The sequence below is a fragment of the Athene cunicularia genome (genome assembly GCF_003259725.1).
Source record: "Athene cunicularia isolate RWA chromosome 17 unlocalized genomic scaffold, athCun1 chr17_part1, whole genome shotgun sequence".
NCBI lineage: Eukaryota > Metazoa > Chordata > Aves > Strigiformes > Strigidae > Athene > Athene cunicularia.
In genome coordinates, this window is record NW_020799122.1 from 4,260,699 (window position 1) to 4,286,497 (window position 25,799).

The 25,799-nt window shown below is 49.0% G+C and overlaps 1 protein-coding gene across 6 annotated transcripts in view; it reads left to right on the forward strand.

Annotated features, from left to right (window-relative positions):
• Window positions 1-25,799, forward strand: part of VAV2 (vav guanine nucleotide exchange factor 2) — a 130,324-nt gene that overhangs the window by 90,423 nt on the left and 14,102 nt on the right. For 3 of the 6 annotated variants that reach the window (XM_026860381.1, XM_026860380.1, XM_026860386.1), the window contains exons 4-13: window positions 1,701-1,769; window positions 11,048-11,150; window positions 12,821-12,835; window positions 13,536-13,634; window positions 15,199-15,267; window positions 15,889-15,989; window positions 19,438-19,537; window positions 20,891-20,986; window positions 21,488-21,556; window positions 24,081-24,167. In XM_026860381.1, the coding sequence (XP_026716182.1) occupies window positions 1,701-1,769; window positions 11,048-11,150; window positions 12,821-12,835; window positions 13,536-13,634; window positions 15,199-15,267; window positions 15,889-15,989; window positions 19,438-19,537; window positions 20,891-20,986; window positions 21,488-21,556; window positions 24,081-24,167 (808 nt within the window). The remainder of the gene's footprint in view (window positions 1-1,700; window positions 1,770-11,047; window positions 11,151-12,820; window positions 12,836-13,535; window positions 13,635-15,198; window positions 15,268-15,888; window positions 15,990-19,437; window positions 19,538-20,890; window positions 20,987-21,487; window positions 21,557-24,080; window positions 24,168-25,799) is intronic. The other 3 variants (XM_026860383.1, XM_026860382.1, XM_026860387.1) reach the window with 1 other exon arrangement.

Genomic DNA, 25,799 nt, shown 5'->3' on the forward strand with positions numbered 1-25,799 from the left:
TTTGTCACTAATCCCTAGGGGACGCCAGGGGAGAGGAAACGCACACAGACGTTTTGTAAAGATTTTGAGTGCTTCTAGGTCTCACACTACACTTTTCTGATTTGATGCTTCTCTCCAAAATGGGATTCCCCCCACATCTTGCAAACGCACGGGCAGCTGTTTGTGCCAGATGTTGGGGCGTTGGGAGGATCACCCGATGCCACCTGCCTTGCAGGACAACTTTGAGAGCAGGCACAGCCCCATCTGCTCTTCCCACCCATCACTCTCCTCCCTCCCATTTTGCTGCTTTGCCCGTGGGCACGGTTAGCTGTGCCAGCCTCGGGTGCGCCTTGGTTCCTGTGGGTTTGCGTCTTGTGCAGAGGTGTGGTAGCTGTGATATCTGCTGGAGCATGAAATGGTCACCGTGGCTCTCCTCCCTCCTGAGCTCACCACCTGGTCGTAGGTTTAACTGAACTCACTGCAGGTTTGAGCGGTTTCAGAAGCCTTGGTCTGAAGCTGCTCACCAAAGGGAAGGGTGAAGCATAGCAGAGGAGGGAAGGCAAATTAATGCTAGAGGCAGGATCCAAAAATAGCAAATTTGGGGGATAGCCAGCCATGTATTAAATCTTTTCAGGAGAGGCAATCTGACGTGAAACAGGGAGGGTGGGAGGGAAGAGAAGGAAATCGCTCTTGGGACAGTTAAAAGTTCACGTGTATCCAGTTTGCTCCCCCAGAGCATCAGCATCCCATCCCGTGTGGCTCAGCCTGGGGACCCCCAGCTGCCTTCGCTGCGATGCCCACGGGGCACAGACCGAGCTGCCCCGCTGCAGCCCGTGTTCCCCAGTGGGCTGGCTGTGACGGCCCGGCACAGCCCGTGGTCACAAGGTGCATCCAGCCCCAGCAGAGCTGTAGCCCGCTGTGGCCCTGTGCCAGCAATAATACGTTGGGTTTAATTAAAGCAGTATTTTTCATCTCCTTCATGCGTTATTTGGTTATTACTTCAGAATGAGCCAAGGAATTCTTGTATTCCCCCCACTCCTTCCATTTCTCTTTTTAAATCTGCTTTCTCCCCCCTTCCTTTTGCCCTTTTGGTGCCCTTTCCCTCATCCCTGGGGTTTTAACTTTTTTCAGCTATCACCAAGTTGTTAAGATGAGGAAGCCCACGGTTTGTAAGGACTTATTCATTCTGGTAGGATCCGCTGCTCGCAACGGTGGGAGACTCCAATGGGATGAGGTTCCGTGTGTCCCACTTGTGCCCCGACTGCGTGAGGCAGCAGCTCGCAGGTACAAAGGCTCCATCACAGATGGAGGAGAGAGTGTTTTTCTGTCTCAACAAGTCCAACACCAGACTTGAATTAGATTTCTACCGAGTTGTTCGTGCGGCATCAGCACAGCAGGGAGCAGTGGCTCAGCCACAGGGTCTCTGAGATGCTGTTAGACGATGCAGCTTCGCACTTCAGCGCTCAGATGATGCCCTGTGGTGAACCAGCCTCACCACCTGGTTTCTTGTCCCGCTGTGCCTGCAGGAAGCAGCGGAGATGATGTCGTCCTGGGAGCTAATGCCTCAATAGGAAAAAAATGTATTTGCAATGAATATTTTGTTCCGAAACACCCTCTGCTCAGTGGGGTGCTCGGGGCTGGGCTGAGTTCAGCTGGGGCTGAGGGGGATCTGCTGCAAGGGGTGAGGCACCAATAACTCTGTCATTCCTCTCCTTCCCCAGGCCCTTCCCATCGGAGGAGACCACGGAAAATGATGACGACGTTTATCGGAGCTTGGAGGAGCTGGCGGAGTAAGTGGCCTCGCCTTCTCACGGGGAGGAGACACGTAAAGGGAGAAGTTGCGACGTAGTTCCAGCAAAGTCAGATAAAAATTGACAGCGGGGCTCGGAGAGCAGGGCCAGCTGCTTTGATCATCTTGCCAGGAGATTTTTGTGCTCTTACAATAGTCCATCTTTTCCCATGTAGAGCCCTGGGAGACATCACTTTTAATCGGGTTGAGTTTATGAGTGGCTCGGTGGGGGGTGACGAGGGCCAAGCCCACGGGGAGCTCCTCCACCCTCGGAATCCCATCGTCTGCTGCAAAACCCCGGGACGTAATTCATCCTCTGAGCCAACCGAAGCTGAGCCACTCACTGGGAGTAGGGTACCCATTGCTGACCCAGCACTGGACACCCCCCCACACCCCGACCCCCCATGGTGGTTTTGGGGCTGCATGGGTCCTGGCACATGGGTCTGCATCCCCTGTAAGGGGTTTTGGGCCGTGCCAGCCAGCCCCAGGGCAATCCCTCACAGGGGGGGACACATCCTGCCTGTCGCTGGTGGGACTGCAGGGTGATGCTGCTGGGGTTTTAGTGTCTATATTTATCTAGATCTCTGATGTCTGTGTTTTGCTGCCTGTGGTGATGATACAACGGGCTTTTAAAAGCAACCTTGAAGTACAACGTATACGGTGAAACTATCGGAATTTGATGGCAGCATTCCCGTGGGCCAGGGTTTTACTTATGAAGTGCAGTCTGTTTCATACGGAGGGAAAGTCTGTATGGGTGGATATGTGGCTTTATACAGTTAAATATTATTGTTCCACAACATAAATAATAAGGCTCCTTAATCCAATGAGTTCCTTATGGCTTCAGTTATTACAAAAGTAAATCATAAATTACTAGTCAAGGGAACAGAGTACCGTGGAATCCCCTGCTCGTGGTTTGCTCCCAGCAGCTACAGTTTAATAAAATTTTAACTTATAAAGGGTTCCTTTCAAGAATAACATTTTTTCCTAAAGTTCGCAAAATCCCTTTAATATCGGGTTTTAAAATTCCTGATTCTCACACATAGGCGGGCTTTTAATTGGAGAAAGGTTTCTGTGTGAGCTGGCACACAAGTGCTGGTGGGGCTGGCAGCCCTCTCCTGGAAATCGGGGTTTTGCCGCGGTGTGCTCGGAGCAGGTTATTTGGTGTTGGAGATGGGTTCCCAGCTTTAACTGCTCTGCTGCTGGGGTGCAGCTCCTGCAGGGGGTCCAGGTGGAAGCTTCCAAGCTGTTCCTCGGGCCTTTGATCACAGCCGCGAGTTGGTCCCTCTATGATAGGGGCTTACCTGCTCAAGTCCTGTGCTCAGCTGACTTAGAGGTTTGTTTCTTATTGATCACCCTGTTCTGTCCCAGGTTGTCTCCAATTTTTAACTTTCCCTTTTTTCCCCATTCTTTGCAAAATCCTCCTCTTTACATCTTTAGTTAGAACCACTGGGGAAAGGCGCACGTATATCCACGTGGGGATATTGCACAGATTCCTTCATCCAGATCCGTGCTCCCCCAAACACAACAAAACGGAGGCGTAATCCACCCCTAACTGTAAAAACCCCAGAAATGCCCCAGAGAGCCCCCTTAGCAGGAGTGTTGCTGCGCCCACTGCCTGGTGACACATCAGCAATAGTCCCCCTTTCTCCCTTTGACAAGGAGCGTCTCTCCGTGCTTGACAAGGAAACTTTCATTGAAAATTTGCTGGTCACAATGGCGCGTCCTGGGCACTGATGCTGGGCGCTGGCAAACCGTGGGGCCGCATGAGAAAGCTCTTTCTTAGCTGCTGCCGATCTCCAAGCAGCTGAACAAGGGCGTCATTCACGAGCTGGGAATGATTCAGTCCATCCAGCATCTTTGCATTTAATATCGCTGATGATCCAGCAGCCTTGGGAAGGTCTGAGTGCATCCGAAATGCTTTACTGGTGGCGAGGAAATGATTTTCAGAGCAAGCAGTGAAGTGACCCAACGCCTGGAAGGAATCTCTACCGAAAAGCACAGTCGGGCTCAGCAATCCTCCCTTTTGCAAGAGAGACCCCTCCGTCTCAGGGTGTTTTTTCCACGTTAACTTGCTACGTCTGTGCAGCTGAGTGATTATTTTTGCACTTTGGATCATTTTGGAGGGATGCACAGTCCTGTCTGTATGAAACGTGCTGCTGCAAGGGCCCAGCCTGCCGTCCCCACGAGCCTTGGGCAGGTGAGGAGGGACGACCCTGGTGGGCTCAGCACCACCAAGTCAGCCCCCAGGAGAGAGGAGTTTACCAAAGGTTTCTTTCTTTGAGCGTTGTGCCGTGCGATAAAAAGCTCAGGCTAAACCTTGAGCTGGTTCTGACAAGACATTTTAGGGGCTGGTAAAAGTGCTTTTTTTTTTGGAGAATGTCAAAATGCTTCGTTTCAACTTTAATGACTTAAATGGAGCGGTTTGGCGTGCCCCAGTTGAGATTTTGGGTGGATTCCTGTTCTGTAAAGCATTCAAAATACAAACATTTTTGTGACAGAGGTGTGGATTTGGGAAGTGGAAGGAACCAGGCTTTGTCCCTGTTGTCCCCACGATGCTCTACAGTGCGAGGACCTTCAGCCCAGCCAGGAGGTCCCTCCCGGTGCGGAGGAGCCGCGGCGGCCGGGGACAAAAGGCAGCGCCGGGGCTGGGAGTGGATCAATAGCAGTGCCACGAGGGCCATTTATGTGTGCTGCAGGAACAAGCTGTCTGCGTGCAAGCGCGAGGTGGCCGCGGGGTGCTGGTGTACATAAAGGACGTTCATGCCTTGATGAACCCATTGTGCTTTCACCTTTGGGGTATCACGGAGATTATGCCGGGCCGCATATAGCTCCCCAGCGCTGGGTCAGCTATCCAGCAGATCAAGGCAGATAATTGCTTGGAAACAGCTATTTAAAAAAAAAAAAAAAAAAAGGCAAAACCCAAAAAACAAAAGAACAATTGGTGTTGGAAAGGGGAGCGGAAACTAAAAGGGTATCAGGGGAGCTAGAAAGTTCTCAAATTCCCTGTTTTCAGCCCTCTGGCCCCTCGGTTTGCTTTACCCCCGGCCAGATGGCAGCCTGCTCTCGAGCCCGGGCAGATGGCGAGGGCTGGCCAGTTTGCAAGTGGTGCCGGATCAATACTGGGAGGAGCAGTAAAGGGACATTTGTCCTCTGCTGCCTGATTTATTTCAGCACGCCCTAATGCCAGACCCTTGAGCAGAAGCCAGTTTTGGGGGAGTTTGCCCAGGAAATGAGTGAGGCTCTGCAACAGCAGCACACAGGTGGGTTTGCTGGAGCCTACCCCCAAAAATCAAAGCGACTCTTTACCCTGATGGAGCTCCCGTGAGTCTGCAGGGATCTGAGCTGCCGCCTCCCGCACGGCTACGGCTGCTGGGCTCTGACAGCAGGAGGCAAATGTCAACCTTACTGCTGAGCATCTTCCCCTCTGACAACTCTCCCATCTCTCCTGATGGCTGTTTCAGCTGCCCCAAACCATTCTGGTACTTCTGAAGTTATACTTAATATTTAACCTAATTTTTTTCTGCTGCCGCTTAAGCTCTCTCCAGTTATTTTGCCTCATTAAATTTACGAGAGCAATCAATCCTGGTCCTTTATCATGAGCCTTTCCCATTTCATGGCACTGTCCCTCTGTGCTGGCCCGAAGCCCAGCAGGCTGGAGTGGATTACACCTAGGGTGGGGTTTGGGTTGTTTGGTAGCTATTTGAAGAATTCAGAGTCAGGCAGAAGTGCTGCGAATGGTTTGACACGAAACATCTAATTTGCATAACTTTTCCTTTTTTTTTTTTCCTTTTTTTTTTTTTTTCTCCTTTAAAAGTGAATTGCTTTGAGGGCAGAAGCTGTAGTGTTGCAGAAAGGACAGGGTGTTTTAAGCAAAGGCGCTTTCCTCCAAACCCTGCACTGGAGGCAGTGTGTGCCTCTGGGAGGCTTCGTCCTGCAGGTTGGTGTCCCTCGCTCTTTCGAGCCGCAGCTCCCTGAGGATTTATCCCCAACAAAACTGTGGTGGATAGTGGTGTATTTCCAAACCCTTCATGGTAGAGAAGGGGAGTTGCAGAAGACCTGACCTCAGTTTCTCGAGCGAAGCAACTCGTTTGGGCCCAGACTCTGCCAACAACCTGTCTCCTGCCAAGAGCTTCTTGCTGAAGTTTCTCCTGCTTTCACTGTCGCCAGCGTTGCCTCCTTGTATCTTCCAAAATAGTGATGTGATCAGCAGAATTTCTCAAGCGCATTAAAAAAAAAGTAATGAAAAGAGGAGCCAAGGTGAGATGATAAGTTAGCTGCCACTTTTCTTATTATTTTTGCTGTGTTGGAAAAACCATGCACGCCAGCCAGTTAAATAAATGGCTCTGTGGTACAAGGCACGCAAGCCATAGCACTTGTAAATGTGTCTTTTCTTCTTTGTCACCAGTAAAGATTTTTGTCTGTCCAGCTTGTACCATCTCTCAGATCTTGTTAGTTGCTAGAACCGTGTGAGGCTCATTCTTGGGATTATAACGTTCTGCTTTGAAGGGGGGACGTAAGCCCTGAGTAGAATAAATGGCAAAAGGCTTCTCTTGCTATTTCTAGATATATTTTCAGTCCAAGTACAATCTGGCTAATTAAAACCCCGCAAGATCGCGAGTTCAACGGCTGCACATCTTGCACTCCTTCACCCTGAAACCTAAGCCTGCCAGATGTGCTTGCAAATATAGGACTCTGCTTGTCCCCGTGTGATGGAGACCGTGAATGAGGGGGTTGGTCAAATGGACGGTCTATTTATAGCTGTAAGTGCAGAGTAACAGTGAGAAAGTGGATGATTACTTGGGGCAAACTGGAGCCTCGCAGCTGCTGGGCAGCTGTCTCAGGGACCCTGCAAATGCGCTTTCAGCCTGGACCTGGAGGCGGCTCTGAGGTCTTCTGCCTCTTAACCTCAGCCACAGGGTTGGAAATTCAGATTTGTCTTTTGGTGTCTTATTTTAGCTCCTTTTCCCTCCTCCTTCTCCTCCTTTTTTCTTTTGCTCTTCCTGGTGGTTCTGGCTCTTCCATCAGCAGAACGAAAGCAGGGCTGTGGTTTGGGCAGGGTTTTGGCATGGTGGGCTTGCCTCAAGGGCCTCGCTTGGGCTCATCCTTGATACAAACTCATCAACTTCCTAGAGCCCCTGAGCAGTTTTTGTGGATGAAGAGGTCCTTCAGTGGCCCTCGAGACCCTCAGCTTCCCCGCTTACCCTCCTGATCCGTGGTGGTGTTGCAAATGTGATGTGCAGCCTTCCTTTAGCATAGTGGACCTGCTGCAGAGTGTTTACTGGGGCATCATGGGCTGTCTGCGCTCATCCCTGGTGTGGGCAGCCCAGTCTGGAGCTCACCTTTTCCCAAAGCCCAGCCCAAATGCAGACTGTGCCCTCTGTTTTGGTCCAGTGCTGAGCTCTGGCTGGTTCCCAGTGGTGGGAACAGTGGAACCGGTGCCTTCACCCAGGGCAGTGAGGTTCTTCCTCAAACTCAACTTTGGCATCCTATTTGGGGAGATGGCACCTGGAGGTGCCAGGGGTCATGGAGGGACCCTGTCCTTTCCCAGCTCGCTCCTTCCATGTCCCTCTTTGTCCCTTACTCCGAGGCAGTAGCCTGGCATCGGTCCCTCTGTTAAGGGAGCTGCTCCTTGGCATGGCTGCTGCCTGCTTGGGAGGGCATTTGTATAGAGTGGGCATTGCCAGGGAGGAAGAGCTCAGCCAAAAGCATTATTGTTGCTTGAAATTGCCTTAGATATGAAAAGCTTTATTCTTTTTGCTTTGAATGAGCTTTCCTGGTTAGGCAAGATGCTGCCAGCCCAAAGCTGGTTACATCCATCCTAATAACAGTTATTGCAAATGCTGGCGTTAACTCTGAAGGGTGGATAAAATCCCTTTCCTAAACCCAGAGCTCTCAGTGAATCTCCTAATCCAGGCAGTAGGTCATAGGCTCCGATACCCACGGGTGCTTGCAGACTCTGCTGCTTTTATTGAAGGAGTAAATTGTTTTTCTTTGTGAAGGTGGTGGTGAGGATCTGCCCTTCCTCGCTCAAGTTGTTCAGTCTATGCGTGACATGCTTGGGATGCTGAATTTATTGCCTCCCACAGCAGGGGACTGTGCAAAACACAGAAAATACCTGCCCTGCTTTCCCTCCCCTTACGGCGTTTAAAATTTAGTGTGTTCTTAGGTTGCCACTAGCTAAACTCATCCTGATACCTGTTCTTTTTTGATGACAGGGAGGGCGCATGCTTTCAACTCTTTGACAGACAAAGTGCAGAGACCGATGAAAATCAATGTGTGCAAAGCAGCAACAGCAACATCCCTACACGCGCTGGCAAAGCTCGGCTGCTCACAGACTGCTGTGGGAGAGGCTGATCTGCACATTTTACTGCTCTCCATAAAACTGGCAGCCTCTGCTGTTTCTCAGAGATGTCCTAAGAATGTGTTTTAATAAATAAGGGTCCGTTGGACAAAGGTATAGTTGCTTTAATACCACCATGGCAGTGGGGTTCGAGCATCTCTGGTGCCTCTCCCCTAAGCTCTGAAATGGAGGTGTCTTTCTAGTTGGCCCCGGGACAAGGGAGTTGTCCCTATTTTTTGCCTGAGGCCAGAAATCAGAGATGGGAAGGGCTTGTACTTTTGATGAGCAGGGAGGAGCAGAGCGGTGGGGACTCAGCTCCTTTGTTAGAGCAATGAGAGTGTCGAGGGGCAGGATGTGGCCCCCCATGATGGGTGCAGTGTTCATGTCAGATGTTTTTTGGCAGCTCTATGGACAAATTTTCTGTGTTGTCCCTTGGTAGATGCTTCCGCACCTTTCCTGGTGGCCCAGAGGAGCTCCAGGTAGGGCCAGGCTGGGCCAAATCCATGGGGCACCCATCCTTCTTCAGACTCAGTCCAGGCAGCCTGTGATTTAGCAAAACCCCTTCAGCATCCTGTGCTGCCACCTGAGTTTCTCACAGTGATGTCCTGGTGTGTGCCCAACTGTGGTCGAGAGCTTGTGGCTCCTTGGTGGGGGAGAAGAGGAGGGCCTGTCCAGGCAAGGTCCCCCATGCCGCAGCAGGTTGGGGAAAGACAGTGATGGAATCTGAGTCTTGGACGTGGTGCCCAGTTGTGTTTGTGTGCAGGAGAGCAGCTCCAGACGATGCAGAGCTCCCCAGGGACACCTCAGATGCTGTCTCCTCCTTCTGCCCGTAGCCCAGACCAGTTGCTGAGCGCTCTCGCAGCCGGTGATGAGCAGCCAATCCGACAGAGCAGGCTCAGCTCCGGCAGCAGCATCACCACGGCACTCGCCACCATCATATCGGATCCAGTCGGGCTCAGGCTCACGACATTAACCCAACCATACGTTTCCTAGCGACCCTCGAGTCAGGGAAATGATGTATGGAGAGACAGCCAGCAGTCCGAGAGGTTTGGGTGGGAAGGGAAGATTCATCAGGAACCGAGAGTTACTTGCTGTGGATAAGGAGCAGAGCTGAGAATATAAATATTGGTACAGATAATAACGGTGACGGCAACACTTGGGAAGGGGAAGATGGATCACCAGCTATTAGTGGGCATTATTACAGCAGCTGCAATGCATCACTCTAGAAGAATGGGATGGATACATCATGCCAGTGTATTTATTTAAAATCCCCCAACTTTTATTAAATAAATCTGTTTTTAAAAATAGATTTAACTGTATTTAGAAAAGATATAAAGCCCGGTTTTGCAAACGGATGTTCTCTGGTGCTCCACGCTGTATAATATAGAGATGTCAAGCATTGCAGTTTGAGCACAGTTTTACCCCTAAATATATCGGTGTGTAATTAATACCCCGGTTGAAAGAGAGCTCGTAAAGCACGCGAATGCTGTTTGATATTCTAGCGTTTCACACTGTCCTGATCCCATGGGCTTGACTTCAGTGGGAGCCGTTAGCAATCAGCACCTGTAGATCTAAGCGCTAAAATTATTATTGTTAATTGGTATTCATTATGGGCTGAATTTTCAAAAGTGTTCTAAGACTTAGGAGCCCCTTGGGGGGGTTTGTAAAGGCTCAGATGACGATTAAGTACCTAACACCATCACCTTTAAATACAAGCTGGGCGCTGTGTTTTGGTGATGCCTCTAAAGCTTCTGCTTGCAGCGGCATCTCCTAAGTGATGTGGCCAGTTCTGAAAATGTGACTTTTATGCTGCTTAATTTATCTTGATATTGTTTTCATATGTAAATAGTCCCAGTGCTTAGCATCACTGAGCTGATCAAAAAATCACTCAGTTGCCCATCAGGGCAGGGATTGTGTTTTGTGGGAGTTGGTGCATCACCCGGAGAAACTGGATCCAGAGACGTGGTGCCCGTTGGCCGGAGGGCGAGCGGGGCCATGATCGGAGGCAGGTGGCTTGTCTGGGCATTACTGTGGGTCCCTCCACAGCCTGGGGGGGGTCAGCTCAGTCCCATCATGCTTCCTCCTTGGGAAGGAGGAATTGGCCTCCTTGGGAAGCATCCTGGCAGGGCTGGGATGCTTCTAGCTACTACACAGAGCCATCAAATGATTATTTAGCATCTTTTCACTGCTTTGAATGGACGTGGGCTCCTATGGCAGTTTGCAGCCCTAATGGGGGGAAGGGAGATGGTTTCTTTGGTGTGAAGGAAGCCTTTTTGTGAGAAAAAGCACAACCAGACCAAGGGAAAAAGTAAAAGGAGACCAAGAGTAAGTGCAGTGCTTTAAACATGTGAAAATTCAACCCATTGAAATATATTCTCTAAGTGTATAATTTGATTAAAGTCACTGGCACAAGAGCTGCTCCTTGTCCTGAAGAGGAGAGGCAGGAGATGGACAGGAGGCCGTGGGCATCTTCGGAGGCAGGTGGAGCTGGACCTGGTCGCATGTGGTGGCTCAGATGGTCCCGCTGGGACACTTGGCTGTCAGGTCTGTCTCAGCCGGGCCGATTAGCGCCGAGCAAAAACTCTGCAGGGGCAGAGCTGGCAGACCGAGGTGGATGGGGCATCGCAGGCATGTCTGGCACGAGGCTCGGAGTGGCTTCTTGGCTGCCGTCCCCGCTCGTGTCGAGCAACGTTTCGCCTTTCCCAGCCTCCAGCGAGAGGAGAGAGATGTGCAGCGGGTACTGATCTGGGAAAACCAGAGACTCCTAACGCGGACAGAGAATGTGGGCTGAGCACGTCGGTACTGTGTGCCAGGAAGATTTTCTTACTGTCCCAATTATCCTCCCTCCTTGGTGCGAGAGCGGTTGTTAGTTTGCCTGATGGAGTGACGGTGAACATCCCCTCTTTATTATCTCTAAATCGCTTTCCTTCTCGTTCCAGCGAACATGATCTGGGGGAGGATATTTATGACTGCGTCCCCTGTGAAGATGAAGGCGATGATATCTATGAAGATATCATCAGAGTGGAAGTTCAGCAGCCCATGGTAACAATTTATATGCATTTTTAAAGCTACACCTTGACGTCAGAGGGGAAGGGAGAGGATTCAATTAAATAAATAAACATCCACCAATGACAGATGATGCTGCAGGAAAGCGAATTGCTTTGCATTGCTCCTCAAAATTGAGTTGCCTCACAAGTGGTAAAAATAAGCTGAGCTGGGATGGTGCTGGTTTTGGAGGGGGTTCTCCAAGGAGTTTCCCAGCTCATCCTGTTGTCTGAAGGAGTCTGGGGAAGAGGAGGGAAACAGGACAGCTAACAGGCCCTAAATGATAAGCTAAAAATAGGAATTTGCTGCTGAGCCAAGGCAACGTGTGTCACTTCAGCCCTTTCTGGGGAGCGGGGAGCGTGGCAGCTCTGCCTGCTCCACCAGCCAGATGTGCTGTGCCTGCCACGGGTATTTTTAGATCGGGGTGAGCACTGACAAATCTGTGAGGGAAGGATCCAGTGCTTGTCTGTGCCCGTTCCTGCTCCTGTCTGGGTGTCTCAGAGCAGGTAGATGTTTACAGCAGGGACCTGGGTGGCTTTAGGGACAAGAAGCTGACCCCACTCATCATCTCTAAAAGCCTTTCAGTGATGGGGAAACTGGGTGTGCAGCATGCACAGCCTCCTGGAGGGACTTGCACTAGCTCTGGTGCACGCATCGTGCTCTGTGGATGAACCAGGGATGTGCTGGTGGCCCTTGCCTTTCCCTAGAGGTGCTCACAGCCACCCCCGCTACCTGTGACCCCAATTTTGAAGAGGAGACGGGCTGCCCTGGCTTCTGCTGATGCAGAGCTGGAAGAGACCTTTCCACCAGAGCGTGACCTTCCAAACTTTCTCCCACCATCTGGTATTTGCCACCCCAAGGCTTTGTGCAGATAATTACTGTCTCCTGGCTGCAAATAGTGCTGACAACAGTGCATACCCCTCCCCTTAACAAAGCTGTATTGATGGACACATTCACTGATCAGTTAAATCCCCAGAGCAGGGTGAGTGGGGCTGGGAGGCTGGCAGGCAGAGCTTCACCTCACGGAGGCCGCCAGACGAGCCCACGTGGTGATTTCTCACCCATCCCAAGCCTGGCTTCGAGTGGTACCAAGACCAAGTGGAGGTTAAGGCATTTCATCCCTTCACGCCCTGTCTGCAGCCTGAGGAGCTCCCTGCATGCCCAAAACCTGCCCGGACCAAGGAGTTGGGTGCAAAATATTCCCACTGATCCTGCCAAAGCGCTTGGAGCTGTTTACAGATACCGGTGGCAGTGCTGAAGTCAGCACAGCTCGTGGGTCACCAGTGGGTTTACCACGTTGCCAGCAGCTGTGGAAACCTTTTGACCCAAGAACTGCCCCTTGGGAAAGTTTTGGTAGGAATTTCTTGCAAAAATGGGGGAAAGCTCCCACCATGTCGGTGTCCAGCAGGTGGGTAGTGCAGGATTAGTGGCAGTGGAATTGGCAGTTTGTCATTATTCCCTCCACAATGTTTTATGTTTTCTTGGACAATGCTGGGCAGTGATGGAGCTGATGGCTCTGACTCCCTTTCCTCCCCTTCCTTGAGAAAAAATTTTAATACAAGCACCCACATACCTGTCTAAATACTAGATTTATTTTTTTTTTTAAGATTTGTTGCAATAGCAAGTGTGTGATGCTAATTGGTTTCTTGTATTTCTGCATGCTTCAGATTAGATATATGCAGGTAAGACACATCGATTAAAATCTTGGTTTCCATCCAGCTGATAGGTCTGAGCTGTGAGTTACAAGGGGGTGTACAGAGGGTGTCTGTTCCTGTGCATGTTCATTGAAACCCAAACACTGAATCACCTCCCAAGTTCAGAGACTGCACCGACAAGTGTGGCACCTCCCGATGCGTGTTCTCAGCCCCACTTTACAGATGTAAAAGCCAGAGGAGTGATTCCAGGAGTTGGGGCTTTAAGAAAAGCATGTATTATCAGATTTAACCTAAAATCATGAGAATTGACAGCCTTGGCAGGGGATCTGTGTAAGTCTAACATACTATTTGTGACCCACTTAGGCTCTCTTGCGAGTTTCATCTTAAGAAAAAAAGAAAAAGAAAAAAAAAAAAGGGGGAAAACCAGCATTTATCTCTTTAGCTGATAGTCTTTGGTGATGTGGCTATAATAAATGCAAAAAACTTAATGCTTGCCATGTCAAAACATATTGAATAGTACAGCCAGGGTTCCTTCGTAATTTTTTTGGATAAAAATGGTTTTCTTTAACATAAACCAGTAGCAGTACTCCCCTGACTTTCCAAACTGGTGCTTGTTCTGAGTTTGCAGTCACCAAAGGCTGAACTGGAGCTCTGCTCCACATGAGCAGGATTGCTGGACCACTCTTAAGAGTATCTGACCATGCATTTTTTGTTTTCTTTTTTCCAGAAAATGGGAATGACGGAAGATGACAAAAGAAATTGCTGTTTGCTAGAAATCCAAGAAACTGAGGCCAAATACTACAAAACACTTGAAGATATAGAAAAGGTAGGAACTGAACTATCTTTTCTCTACCGTCGCCTTCCACATCATCGCTTGATCTTGCATTGATCTACCTGTATTAGTTCTCGCTGCGAGAGCTGGCAGATGTGATGAGACAGGATTGATGCATTCACATGTAAAATGGGAGAGAAGGGGGATCCAGAAAACCCATACTGACAAGCACAAATGTGCAGCCTGTAACTGTAGGAGCCAAACAGCATATTTCTTCTGATTGCTGCATATTGAAAATAGGCTGAAAACCGTCTTGCTGTGTTCCTTCTACCCCGGGGTAAGAGACTCCTGCTCCTCGCTCAGCCAGGCTGGTCTCGCCAATAAGAGCTGTGTTTGCAGATATCTTATCACTTTGATTGCTACAGAATAATTTCTTTATTCTGAGTGTTTTTCAAAAGTGCTGAAGCTGTGCTGACTTCCCGTTGAAACTGATTGGATGAAAAGTAATATTTTGCTGCTTAAATGCATGGGGTTTAATTGGTTTTGATAAATTATTGTGCCTTTCTTTTAAATAAAAATAAAAACGAACACCTCAGCGAGATCGAGGAGTCGTGGGTACGGCTGGAGCCTGGAGGTGGTTTCTGCTCCGAGGAAAGCAGCAGGAATGAAGAACAATACTGAAAATGAAGCTGCCATTTCTAATCTTCCTAACGCTTTTGTTTCCTCCCCTTTTTGCAATTATTTGCCTCTCTCTGCTGAAAGTTCCTGCGAAGGAGCTGTGAGTGAAACAGGCACAATGGAATAACATTTCCTATTTTCAATGAAAATGTCCCAACATACCTGTCATTTATGTAAATAACCCTCGTTCCTTGGAAACAGCCACAGCACTTCTGGTTCAGCCTAAAGGACGAGTTAAATTACTGCTTTGATATCTATTAAAAAAGCTTGTGAAGGCTTAGTGGGTTCTGGCGGTGTTATGGGTAGAGGTTCCTGTCTTCGGTGCATTGCATCGGGGTTTGGGTTTTTTTTTTCTGTAGTTACAAGTCATGTAGACATTTCTATTAATATGTATTTGTTCAGAAAGGCACTGCCAGTGTAATCGCATCATCGGCACTTTTTCAAGGGCAAAAATTCTAGTGAGATAATCAAAGAGCTGAAAAGATGCTTCCGAGCTCTTCCCCACTGCAGCGAGGTGAGGAAGCTGTGGGCACATAAATCCCCCTCCTATGGATTTAGCAGGAGAAGGGGGTGCACCCCCCCACGAGTGGGGGTCTTGCACCATCCCACATCTGGAAGTGCCGGGGGGCCAAGGGGAGCTGGGGGGAAGATGTGCCCACGGGGGCTCCTGGCTCCCACCGGGGTCCCTTGCACAGCCCGGTCTTGACAAACTTGTTGTCATTTGTCCGCCTTTGCAAATGCTTCAATTCATTAAAACCTGGCTTCTCCCTGCCCAGGTAAATGCAGCTATTTAAGTTGAATTTATGAACTATTTAACTATGAAGCAGGGAAAAATACCTCCCTTGCACACAAAAAAAAAAAAACAAAACAAAAAACCCACCACCAAAACCCACCTTCTTCTCTCCAGTATTTCAATCCCTTTTCCATTTACCTCTTGCAGAACTATATGAACCCACTGAGGCTGGTACTGACTCCCCAAGACATGGAAGCTATTTTTATCAATTTGGAGGTAATGGTGTAGACATTGTGGCTTAAATCTTTGTTCTTTTGACGGCAGCTCAGCTTTCTTCCTGCTTAAGAGAAGGCTTTCAGATTTCATCTTAGATTTGTGCGTTCACCTGTAGAGGTTCAGTCCTTTGTGTGCTGCGGAGCTTGAACAGGTTTAGGAGATATTCTTTAACGCTCGGTTTTGTAGAGTCAGGGATTATGTGAACTCTAGGTAAGAAAACTATTTTATACAGAGGATGTTCCAGGGCTGGGGCTGTGTATTTTAGCTGGACTTGGAGATGGTTTGCTCACACTGAGATGAAGGGATTTATTTCTGTGCTGGCTTGCACGGAGTCTGGGTTGGAGCCTGCCTATCTCCTCCCTCCAGACCTGCAAAAGGGACTTTAAACCACATGGAAATCCTGGGACATTTATCCCTGTGCAACCTCTTGGCAGAGTTACACCCTTACAGCCATTTAGGGCTTCATCTCACTAGACTAACTTGTTTTGGAAACAGCTAAAAAAGAAGAAAGAAATAAGAGAAAATGACTGCTTGATTAAGTAGTGAATGTGCATTTCTTTAGCCTCTGTTTGCCCACTCAGTTTGGATGTGTTTAAAGTATTGATTGTTTCTTCGTTGTAGGACCTAATTAAAGTGCACTTCAATTTCCTGAGAGCCATCGACGTCTCTATGATGTCTGGAGGAAGCAGCTTGGCAAAAGTGTTTCTGGAATTCAAAGAGAGGTAAAGGAAACCTGGTCTTCAAGCAGCTTCAGTTTTAACCGATATGGGTTAATATTTTCAGGGCCCATCTCCAAGCTTTGAACAGAAATACCTGTTGCAGCAGACCAGTTCTGTATCCTCTGGGGCTAAATGCTCTCGGGCAGCTGAAACATCGGTCGATGCCGACGCTTAAGCAGCCAAATCCAGTCACCACTGTGTCGGGTCAGCCAGGGGCAGAGGCTGGGGCATCTCCTCTCTGACCCACCTGAATAAATTGCTGTGGCTCTTGTGGGTGTTTGTTCTTGCAAGCCCATATTTGCACCTGAATTTTGGTGGCCTCACAGCATCCCATACGAGTCTGAGTGTTTCTCAGGCTGACCGTACAATGCCTTTACAGGGATGTATCAGAGGGGATGAAGACTGGAACTCTATGGCCACCTAGAATGGAATAAAATCTCACCCCCTGTCAAGGGTTTAGTAGTCTCCTAGGGGCTTTGAAGGCCTGTGATGTGGTAGGATGAGTTCTTTGCAGGAGAGACTTTGCTCTGGTTAGAGATCAAAGTGATTGCTCGCTCTACAAAATCATGTATTTGACTTTGCTGTTGTCCCGCACCTATTGTGGGACGAATAAATGTAAAAGTTGCTTTTGCAAACCTAATAGATTCTGTGTTTTGGCAGCTGCAAGCAGGAGTACCCCAGAACACAAAGATAAGATTAATAAAAGCCTTTAATATCCTTAATACTAATCAAAGGCCTGATTCATTGTGGAATCGTGCCAGGGTGTTATTTCACTGTGATTAAACCAGTGTCTAGACACAGAAATGCCATTCAGAAGTCAATAACTCCAGAAATACCATCTGCATTAATAATACACCGTAAGGTCAAATATTCCATCATTCACAGTGCCTCTTGTTAGAAGGGGAATATTTTTTGTATTAAATGAAAAACAGTTTCCAAAGAAGAATGCAAATACTTTAAAAAAATACTCATAAAACTCGCTTAGGTGATTTTGATGTCCTAATTCCTGTCTCGGCTCTGTGCATGCCAGTGCCATCCCTGGGCATTGATCCATCCCCGAGCCACTGCTGCCTGTGCTCGGGACAGAGCTGTGCACGTGGGGAGCAGGGAAGGGACACAGGAGGGGTCAGGGAGATGGTATTGCTCCCCAGGGAGATCTGCCTGGCTCATTTTTGGGCTAACAGCCTTTAAATAAATGTTTGCTTTTGTTAATCTGCTGGTGGGAGCTCAGCAAAGCCCTTGTAGCTGATGAGTTTCATGCAGGTGGGTGAAAAAAACCGACCCGGTTCCTAATGGAGTTTGCAAGCAACTTTTTTAGGGACCTAAAAGCCTTCCTGAGAGGTGAGTGAAGGAATCAGACCAACGGTGATGGTAGATCTGAAGCTGTGTTCAGCCCGTACGGGTCTCTGGGGCCTCAGTGTCAGGGGAAACTGCTGCTTGCAGGGAGTTTTGGCTTGGAGAAGACCCCAAAACTGGGCTCTTGGGCGTGAAGAGTTTGGAATAACCTGATCTAAATAGGCAGGGTCCTTTCCTACCTCAGGAAAGATGATGATACTGAATTATGCAGCAGGGAAATGAGGGTGCAGGAGAAAATGAGCTTGCCTGGGGAGAGAGTGTTGCCCCACCAAGAAGGGAGTGTGGACTTCGAGAGTCCCTGCTTGGTCCCTGTATATAAGACCTTTCTCCATCAAATGTATCCCTGACAAATAGCTCTTGCTTCTCCACGTATCCTCAGAGATGTCCCGGCAAGATGATGTATTGCTCCTCTGCTTTGCAGGTTGGGTTTTTTTGGAGGGAAATAGTTTGTAAATCTCTGTCTCTGAAAGCCAGAGGTTTGAATTTATGCTCCTGAAGCCTCTTTGAGACTCTCCAGGTGCTGGCAAGGTAGATATTATTGTGCCTGTTCAGAAGTTGTCAAGGGGAAAAGGCAGAAGAATAATCTGTATTGGCTGCTGCTTCGCCGGGGACTGCAGCTCCCATAAATCTCTCTATTCAGTTCCTCGCCAGGGTCTGAGAGTCCCACGTTTGTGGAGTGACACCGGGTCAGGTGCTCCCAGATTGTCTCCATCGAGAGACGAGGCCCCGAAATAACGGATGAGTTGCGGCGTGTGATGGAATATGTGTCTTATCAGCAGCAATACAGTTAACGGCAAGGAAGGGGGGCAAAACCCAGACCTGTCGTGCAAGATTAATGAGTAAAGTGGAGGGGAAAGGGGGAATCCACAGCAAAACTGCTCTGTTTGTGTCAGGTGTTTAAATTTATAGCCTGGGGTGTCCATACAGGACTTTGCTGTGTTTCCAAAGGCTGTGACAACCTTCTTCTTCCAAATTACCCAGTCTCTTGATCTCTAGGTCCCTGTGACCCATCCTTCAAGGAGCATCAACATTTCTAAAATGCATTCTTGCGTTTTAAGGGGATTTGAAGCCTCTCATTCTCTGATGAGCTGCAAATTATCATCACTCACGTCTGTTCTGGGCATGTCTCAAGAATGAAGGGTTTCTGGCCTTCTTCCTTGGTGAAGCATCCAGAAACCTTCAGAGAGAGGGGCATGCATCAGCCACAGTGGTGGCAATTGGGTTTTGGGCTGTGAGCAGCTGTGACTTGGGAAATGAAGGCTTTTTTGAGATGAATACATGGGCTTGGGCAAGCTGTATTCGGAAATGCTCCCAGGAAATGGATTTTTGTTGTTGTTTGGTCTTGAAGCACATCCTTGCTCTGCTTTCAGAAACCCCGGTGCTGCTATGGCTCAGCTGGAAACGTGGCACGTGGCCATCGGGGTGGCATGGCACGAATCGAGACGTCAAGGGGTTATGGTGATGGTGTAGTCGTGAGAAAAAGCTGATTGGCACCCAAGGAGCCCTGGGGGTGGATTCCAGGGGTTCAGTGCTCAGCCCATCCTCGTGTTTTAGTTAATCCACAGACCCTTGCTGGGGTCGGAGCTGCTCCCTGGGAGAGGCGAGCGCTGGTGGTGACCAGCAGCTTGGGCAGGGCCCCAACTCTTCGTTGTTTCTTTTTGTATTTGGACTGTTGTACCTGTAGAACTGCTTTGTAACCTGCTCTGGGAAAGGTCTTTCAGTGTGGAGCTGGGTTTCCCTTTATTGTCGTGGTGCTCCGAAAGCAGAGCTCTTGGGAAGCAGTGGTTAAAGATAGCACACCCAGGAGTGGAGGGGTGAGCCCTCCTACCCCTGGGAGGGGGCTCCTCTGGCCACTCCACCCTTCTGCTCGTCCTGAGCTGAATCGCCCCCACAGGCTCCAGCTCTGGAAATGTCAAAAGATTTAAATGTTAAAAAGCCACGCCGTAAAAGAGTGTTAATACTTTGCTAAGCAGTTATATGGGGGAATAGCTGTTTGCCTTGTCCTTTCACTGTGTATAAGTATATATATCTTTTATAACAGATTATAACTGCCAGCAAGTGTTTCTGATTAAATTTGTGATTTCCCCCTCTACAGGCTGCTGATTTACGGCAAATACTGCAGCCACATGGAGTATGCCCAGAACACCCTCAACCACCTCCTTGCCAACAGGGAGGACGTCAGGCAGAAGGTGGAGGTGAGTGGGGATGGGGCATTGGGGCTGAGAGCTGCCCAGCCCCCTTGTCCTGGGTTTTGGAAGGACTCGCTGGAGCGGAGAATGGTGTGATGGGAAATGTTTGATTGAGGAAGAGAGGGGGAGGGATATGGGGGTGAGTCTGTGCTCTCAGAGAGGGAACATAGCTGAGGGTTGTCTTGTCCTGATTCTCTGCTTGCCCCTTTCTCTCCCCCCCCAGACACACTCTCTGTGCTTTCTTTCCCGAGTTTATCCAAGGTGAAACAAGCTGGGTGACTTTGAGTGGGCCTGGCTGTGGACAAATTCCTCTTTGAGTCAGGCAGGGAGACCCAGAGGCACCGAGCATCCCCAACCCAGGAGCCATGTGGCTTTCCAAGGTCACACACAGCATCAGGGACAGACAGAGGCAAACCCAAGTCCCCAGGTGAACGCCTGCGTTACTGCCCTGTCCTCCTTCCCCGGTGAAAAAGCTTAGTGTAAATGGGGACAGAGCTAGATACTCAATAAAAAGGAACCCCAGAAGGGATGCACTGTTCGAGCTGCTGTTTTTACCCAGCTTTAATTCCTGCTTTAGTCTTGATGCTAATCTGAATTTACTGGGCTGTCTGTATGTGCTGCCTCGTTTTCGGCAAAACCTGATTTTTCTCTGCAAAAGTAGAAACCCAATTCAGGGATAAAACCGCATTTAATCATTTTTTTAAAATGCGTTCTTTGGATCTTGCATTGAGTCCGTGGCTGTAGCATCCAGTTGCTGCCGTGCTTTTTTTCCTTTCTCTCCCTCCCTCATGACAACTCTGCTCATCTTCCTGGGGGGGCAGACAGGGGGTCTCAGCCAGCGCAGCAGAGTCACATACACATACCTAAATGGATCTGGGCGAAGGTAACGGTCACAAAACTTCCTGCGATCACATTAGCTCATCTTAATGACTTAATGCTTATCAGCAAAGCCACAGCAACCGTCTGCGTGCTTGCTCCCAGCCCCTCGCAAATAAAATGCATTAGTTCGAACCATCGAGGAGGTGAGTTAAGCTAATGCGTTTCGTTTGACATTTCCCAAGGTCTGAGAGCATTACTGTGCTCCCCTAATGAGCAGTATCTCATTAAGCTCGAGTAGCTCAGTTGCATGAGAATGCCGGTGTTTTAGGGTCCAGCCCCTGTGTTTTATCCCTCGATAACCTCCCCGGTGGGGGCCCTGGCATCAGCTGGGTGCTTGTAGGGACCACAAGTCATTTGTCATCAGAACTGGCTTTACAGAAGCAAAACGTAACGGCCACGGAACATTGGAGGCTTTTTCTGTGGGGGAGCTGTTGTTTTCCCCCAGCCACTTCGCTCCTGATTTATTGATTTCTTTAATAGGAATGCACACTAAAGGTTCAGGACGGGAAATTTAAATTGCAAGATCTGCTGGTGGTTCCAATGCAAAGAGTTTTGAAATATCATCTCCTGTTAAAAGTAAGTGTTTCAGCATTGACACTTCTCTCCAGCTGCCGTCCTCACTGTAGCACCTTTCAGCTTTTACAGTGGAGAGTGAATCATTGCCAAGTGCAGAGTGAGGGTTGGTTGTTTTTTTTTTTTTTTCCCCCTTTCAAATGAAATAATTACTAGAGCTACTTAACATGACATAATATTTGTGTTGTCTCTTAAAGTACAGTGACCTAGGGTAATTCTGCACTTGTTAGCCATGAGAGGCAGTTAATGAATATAAAGTAAGCTTGCATATAATCTGATTATGTGTGAAATTCCTCCCGTCAACTCCGTGTAACAGATCTCTCGAGCACCAGCCGCTTGACACGTTCCCCGTCCTGCGGCCGCAGCCGCCTGCCCTGGCATCGCTGCCACCACCCTGGCAGCAGGCAGCCCTTGCCCAGGGGACATAGCCTGCCTGCTGCAGGCAGGGTGTGGGCAGCTTTCCTAGCACACCCAAACTCTTTATTTTTAAAAAATTTTTTTCAGGAGCTGCTCAGCCATTCATCAGACCGACCAGAGAAGCAACAGCTGAAGGAGGCTCTGGAGGCGATGCAGGTACGGGAGGGGGAGAGCGGCGGTGGGGCTGCTCGGGGTGCAAACAGAGCACCAGACCCCTCTGCTTCTGTACAACAAAAACTTAGCTGGAAAAAACCATCCAACAGCCCAAGGGAGGGCAGCATCTCCTTTTGGACATGCGTGTGTATATTGATTGCCATTTGATGCGATTGCTTTGCAGCAGATCAGTAGTCATCGCTGTTATCTTCCTCCTTAAGCAGCTGGGGAGGCTGGTATTTGTTGACAAGTTACGACTTTTCACTAATTACTACTGCGTGTAAAGAGGCTGTGCCAGTGTTTTTGCTAGGAGGGATCTGGAGGAACTCCAGATGTATCAGCAAGTCCGGGAGTATCGCAGAAATGGGAGCCTGTGTCTGTGCGGAGCTTTGCCCGCACGCTGTTATCCAGGCGCTGCTTGGGAATCCTTTTATCCAAGTATATTTTTTTATTAAGAGGAAAATGCTCTGTCCACAAAGGAAGACTTCTGGTGTCAGAATTCTGCTTTGTGTAAAGATTTTTATTGAGCTTTCAGCTGAAACCCCCAATTTCTCAGGAAAACCATCAGCAACAAAAAAATAAAATAGTTCAGTTGTTTTCTGACTCGGATCCGTTGCCCCCCTGCACACTCACACTGCAGGATCATCGTCAGCAGAATCTGACTTGAGGATGCTCATTAAATCCAGGTTTTCTCTCTGGAGAGCATTGCAGAATTCATCCCCGGGCTTGCTCCTGTGTTCTCAGGTCATTTTGTTTTCTACCTCTGAGCTACAGCTTTTGTAACAACACTGTGTTTCCCAGCACTTACATAAGTTGGGTGACCTTTTCAGCCATTATCCCTGCAAGCCCGGGGATCCAGAGCTGATATGTAGGTCGCTTTAAAGTTAAGGTGATTTGAAGGACGTCGCGTTCGCAGCCCGCTGCTGCACAACACGCGGCCGTGGCCTCAAGTGAACGCTCAACCTGGTGACAGTTGCTGAACGCTGCTTATGCCTCATAATAGGGCACCCACCAATACTGCTGCTAATAAATAAATGTATATATGCTCCGGGTGCACTGCAGACTCAGCGTTTTTTTGCAAGAAGCTGCCCGCAGCCATCAGCGAGGTTTCTCTTTCAGCACCCCATCACCAGGTGCCGTTCAGCCCGTGCTGGGCTCTGCAGGGGCATAGGGAGCCGTACAGTTTGGTTTTAATTGATCTGTAAACCAAGGCTTAACTTAGAACTAATGTTTTTCGTTGCAAATCCAGCCTTTCTGTCTGCCGTGGTGGTGGGTGGCGGATGCTGCTGCTGTCTGGGGTGAGAGCCGTGCAGGGCGGGGGGAATATCTACAGCCAGAGCGACGTTTCCCAAAGGGATTCACCTGCCTTTTATTTTGCATAGGTAGTTTGCACGAAGCAGGGACAGGATTTACACCCCTTTGCGGGCTGTTTCCCTTTTGCACAGGAGCCTGTTCGGCAGGAGGGAGCAAAAGCTCAGGCGTGCTGGAGGATGCCACTTCATAAGGCTTTTGGTTTTGTCATTGTTCATAACCATCCCTGCCACCAAGCCGGTGGGGTATTTTGTGATGTTACAATTATTGTCAGGTAGATTTGTGATTATCATCTGTGATTAACCCTTCTTATGTCGGGAAGCTGAGGAAGGTCTGACCCGGAGGGGATGTCTTAAAAAATCCCGTGTTCAGACTTAATCCAAGTTGACAAGAGCTATTGTTGAGGACAAGGAGGCAGGGAGCAGATAAGAAACAAACAGGCACAGAAAATACGCTCTGAAGGGTGTAAGAACTTGTTCTAGTGGATGGGATAGGCTTCTTTGATGATCAAAATTTGGGTAAGCAAGGAATTTTTCAGGGAAGAACAAGCTCCATCAAGTGTCTCCTTATTTTACAACACAGCCTTTGTGTGGTGGGAGGTGTTGGAGGCCCAGAGGTGTTGGAGATGCTATCGCGGGGTGTCCCCAGGAAGGACAGAGCGTGAGCATCCCGGCGCTCTCCCCAGCTCGGGTGCGATGTGGAGCACCCAGGGAGGTCAGCTGGAAGCACCTGGGGCAGAGCCAGGTCAAACACTGTTCACAGCTAACGTGCAGCCAGGTGTCCAGAGCGGTTATTTTACAGATGTGGATATTTTGACAGCGGAGACTGGCTCACAGCTTTTGTATCCGGAGGGATGAAGGGAATTTCAGTGATGAAAACTGGGAGGGAAGGAGGCTGCCAGGGCAGGTGCGAAGGCAGGGGATGCCGGGGCTCTCACCAGGTAAAAGTCATGGGTCGGGTGTGCTGTGCTGCACTGGATTCATGCATTGCCCTCTTCTGGGAAATAATAAAAATTGCAGCGCCTGCCTGGTTCAGCAGTGCAAGCACAAAAAGCCTCTGCTCGCCGTGTCCCAGGCTGCTGCTGCTTGAATCCTGGTCTGACTTCTGAGGGCAAAGGGGAGCGTGGCTTTGGGGAGCCGGCGTCGTGTGTTTGCTGCTTTGGTAAGGTACTAGCTTCATCCAGAAAATAAAAATCAATATTCACTTTTCTTTTAAGGACTTGGCCATGTACATAAATGAAGTAAAGAGGGATAAAGAGACTTTAAAGAAAATAAGTGAATTTCAGAGCTCTATAGAAAATCTGGTAAGTTGGAAAGTCCTCTCAGTCCCTACTTTAATTTGATTATTATTAACATATTTGCTTATTTCTGTGCAATTACTACCCAGGAAAGATCCCTGCGTGTTTGGACACTCCCTGATCATGGACAGTGTTTTTGCTGACAGTACAAAACTGATGTGGCTGTGATGGAGGGTGGCTTTTGGTGCTGGTGTTACACTGGAAAAGTTTCTCCAACTTTTCCCCATGTTGTGAGTGTAGGGGGGAAGGGGGGCCAAGAATTCCCCAAATTGGATCTATATTTGTTATTTAAAGTCAGTTTTCTTTCGCTGTTGAGAGAGGTTAACTGAATGTTCTCGCACTTGGAAGCGTCCCAAGGCCTGTGGGAGGAGAAGGGCACAGATGATAGTGCACCTAATCCCCAAACCTCAGCCAGGTATTTTAAGGAGAATCTCATCCTCCAAACTCCAGAGGTGTCAAACGCTTGGTCCTATTACTGCGCATCAACCCCACCCCGTGCAACCCATCACTCACTTTAGCCCTGTTGAAACTCATTTATTTAATATTTGGTGGCAGAGCTTCAAGCCGTAACAAGCTTTTCCTCACATTTGCTGGGGAGAGGGATGGTTAGCTGTGGGTGCAGCTGCTCCACCGTCACGCTTTTACGCTGGGGTAATGCAATTTGAGGGCTGACACCTGAGATGCTTCAAAAGGGCTGATGGAGGGAAACGCCGGGGACCGCCCACCCCGAGGGCTTCCTGGAGGGGTCCTGGGTTTGGTGGGGTTTTAAGCCTTGCCTTCATTTGGAAACAATGGAGTTTTAATTGATGGTTATTTAACAGACAGAGACAAAGTCCTTAATTTTCAAGAGAAAGGAGAAAAAAATCTCCAGAGGGATGTGGGCCGTTGTGGCTCACAGGTTTTGATTGAAGCGGTCGTGATAATCCTGCTCTGCGCGAACAATCAGACATCGTGCTCTGTAAAAACAGGAATGTAAATGGGGGCACGCAGCAGCCACTTCTCCTCCTTGCAGCAGCCAGAGAGCAGGTTCGACATGCGGGAGATGAGGTGTCAGCAAACAGTCACTCCTGTCTGCAGATCCATCCCACACGCTTTCTGCTCGGGGTTTCCTTTTGTTGCACCGGGCAGGACTTTGTGGAGAGCCTGGTGTTACGTACACAGAGCCCACGTGGCACGGCAAGGAAATAATTACGGACTCTACACAGAGCTGTGTGAAATATTTATTTTCCTGACCAGTGGTGATGCTTTACAATTATTTTTTTTTTTCTGTAAAACCTGGTGCAAGGGGATTGATTCCTGTGGCTCGGCAGCCGTGCCGCACTGAGCAACGTTTGAAAGTGCTTTTGAGCTGAAAGACAAACTGACCAAACCCTGGGTTGGGCTCCAGCCTCCCCAGAATCTTGAGTGTTGGTTCAGGATGGGAGTCAAAACTACAAGAGTTCTAGTTTTGTAGAAACCCCCTGGAAAATAGCTTATTTTTATGGGAGTTTTGCTTTCTGGATACCAAACCTTGCAAAAATGCTTTGCCTGCTGGGTGTTGCCATGGGATGCCAGTGCTGGAGCTCTCAGGATCTCCCGTGGTCCCATTCCTGATGCCAGGGCCACGCTGGTGCACAGGCTGCCCTTGGCACAGGTGAT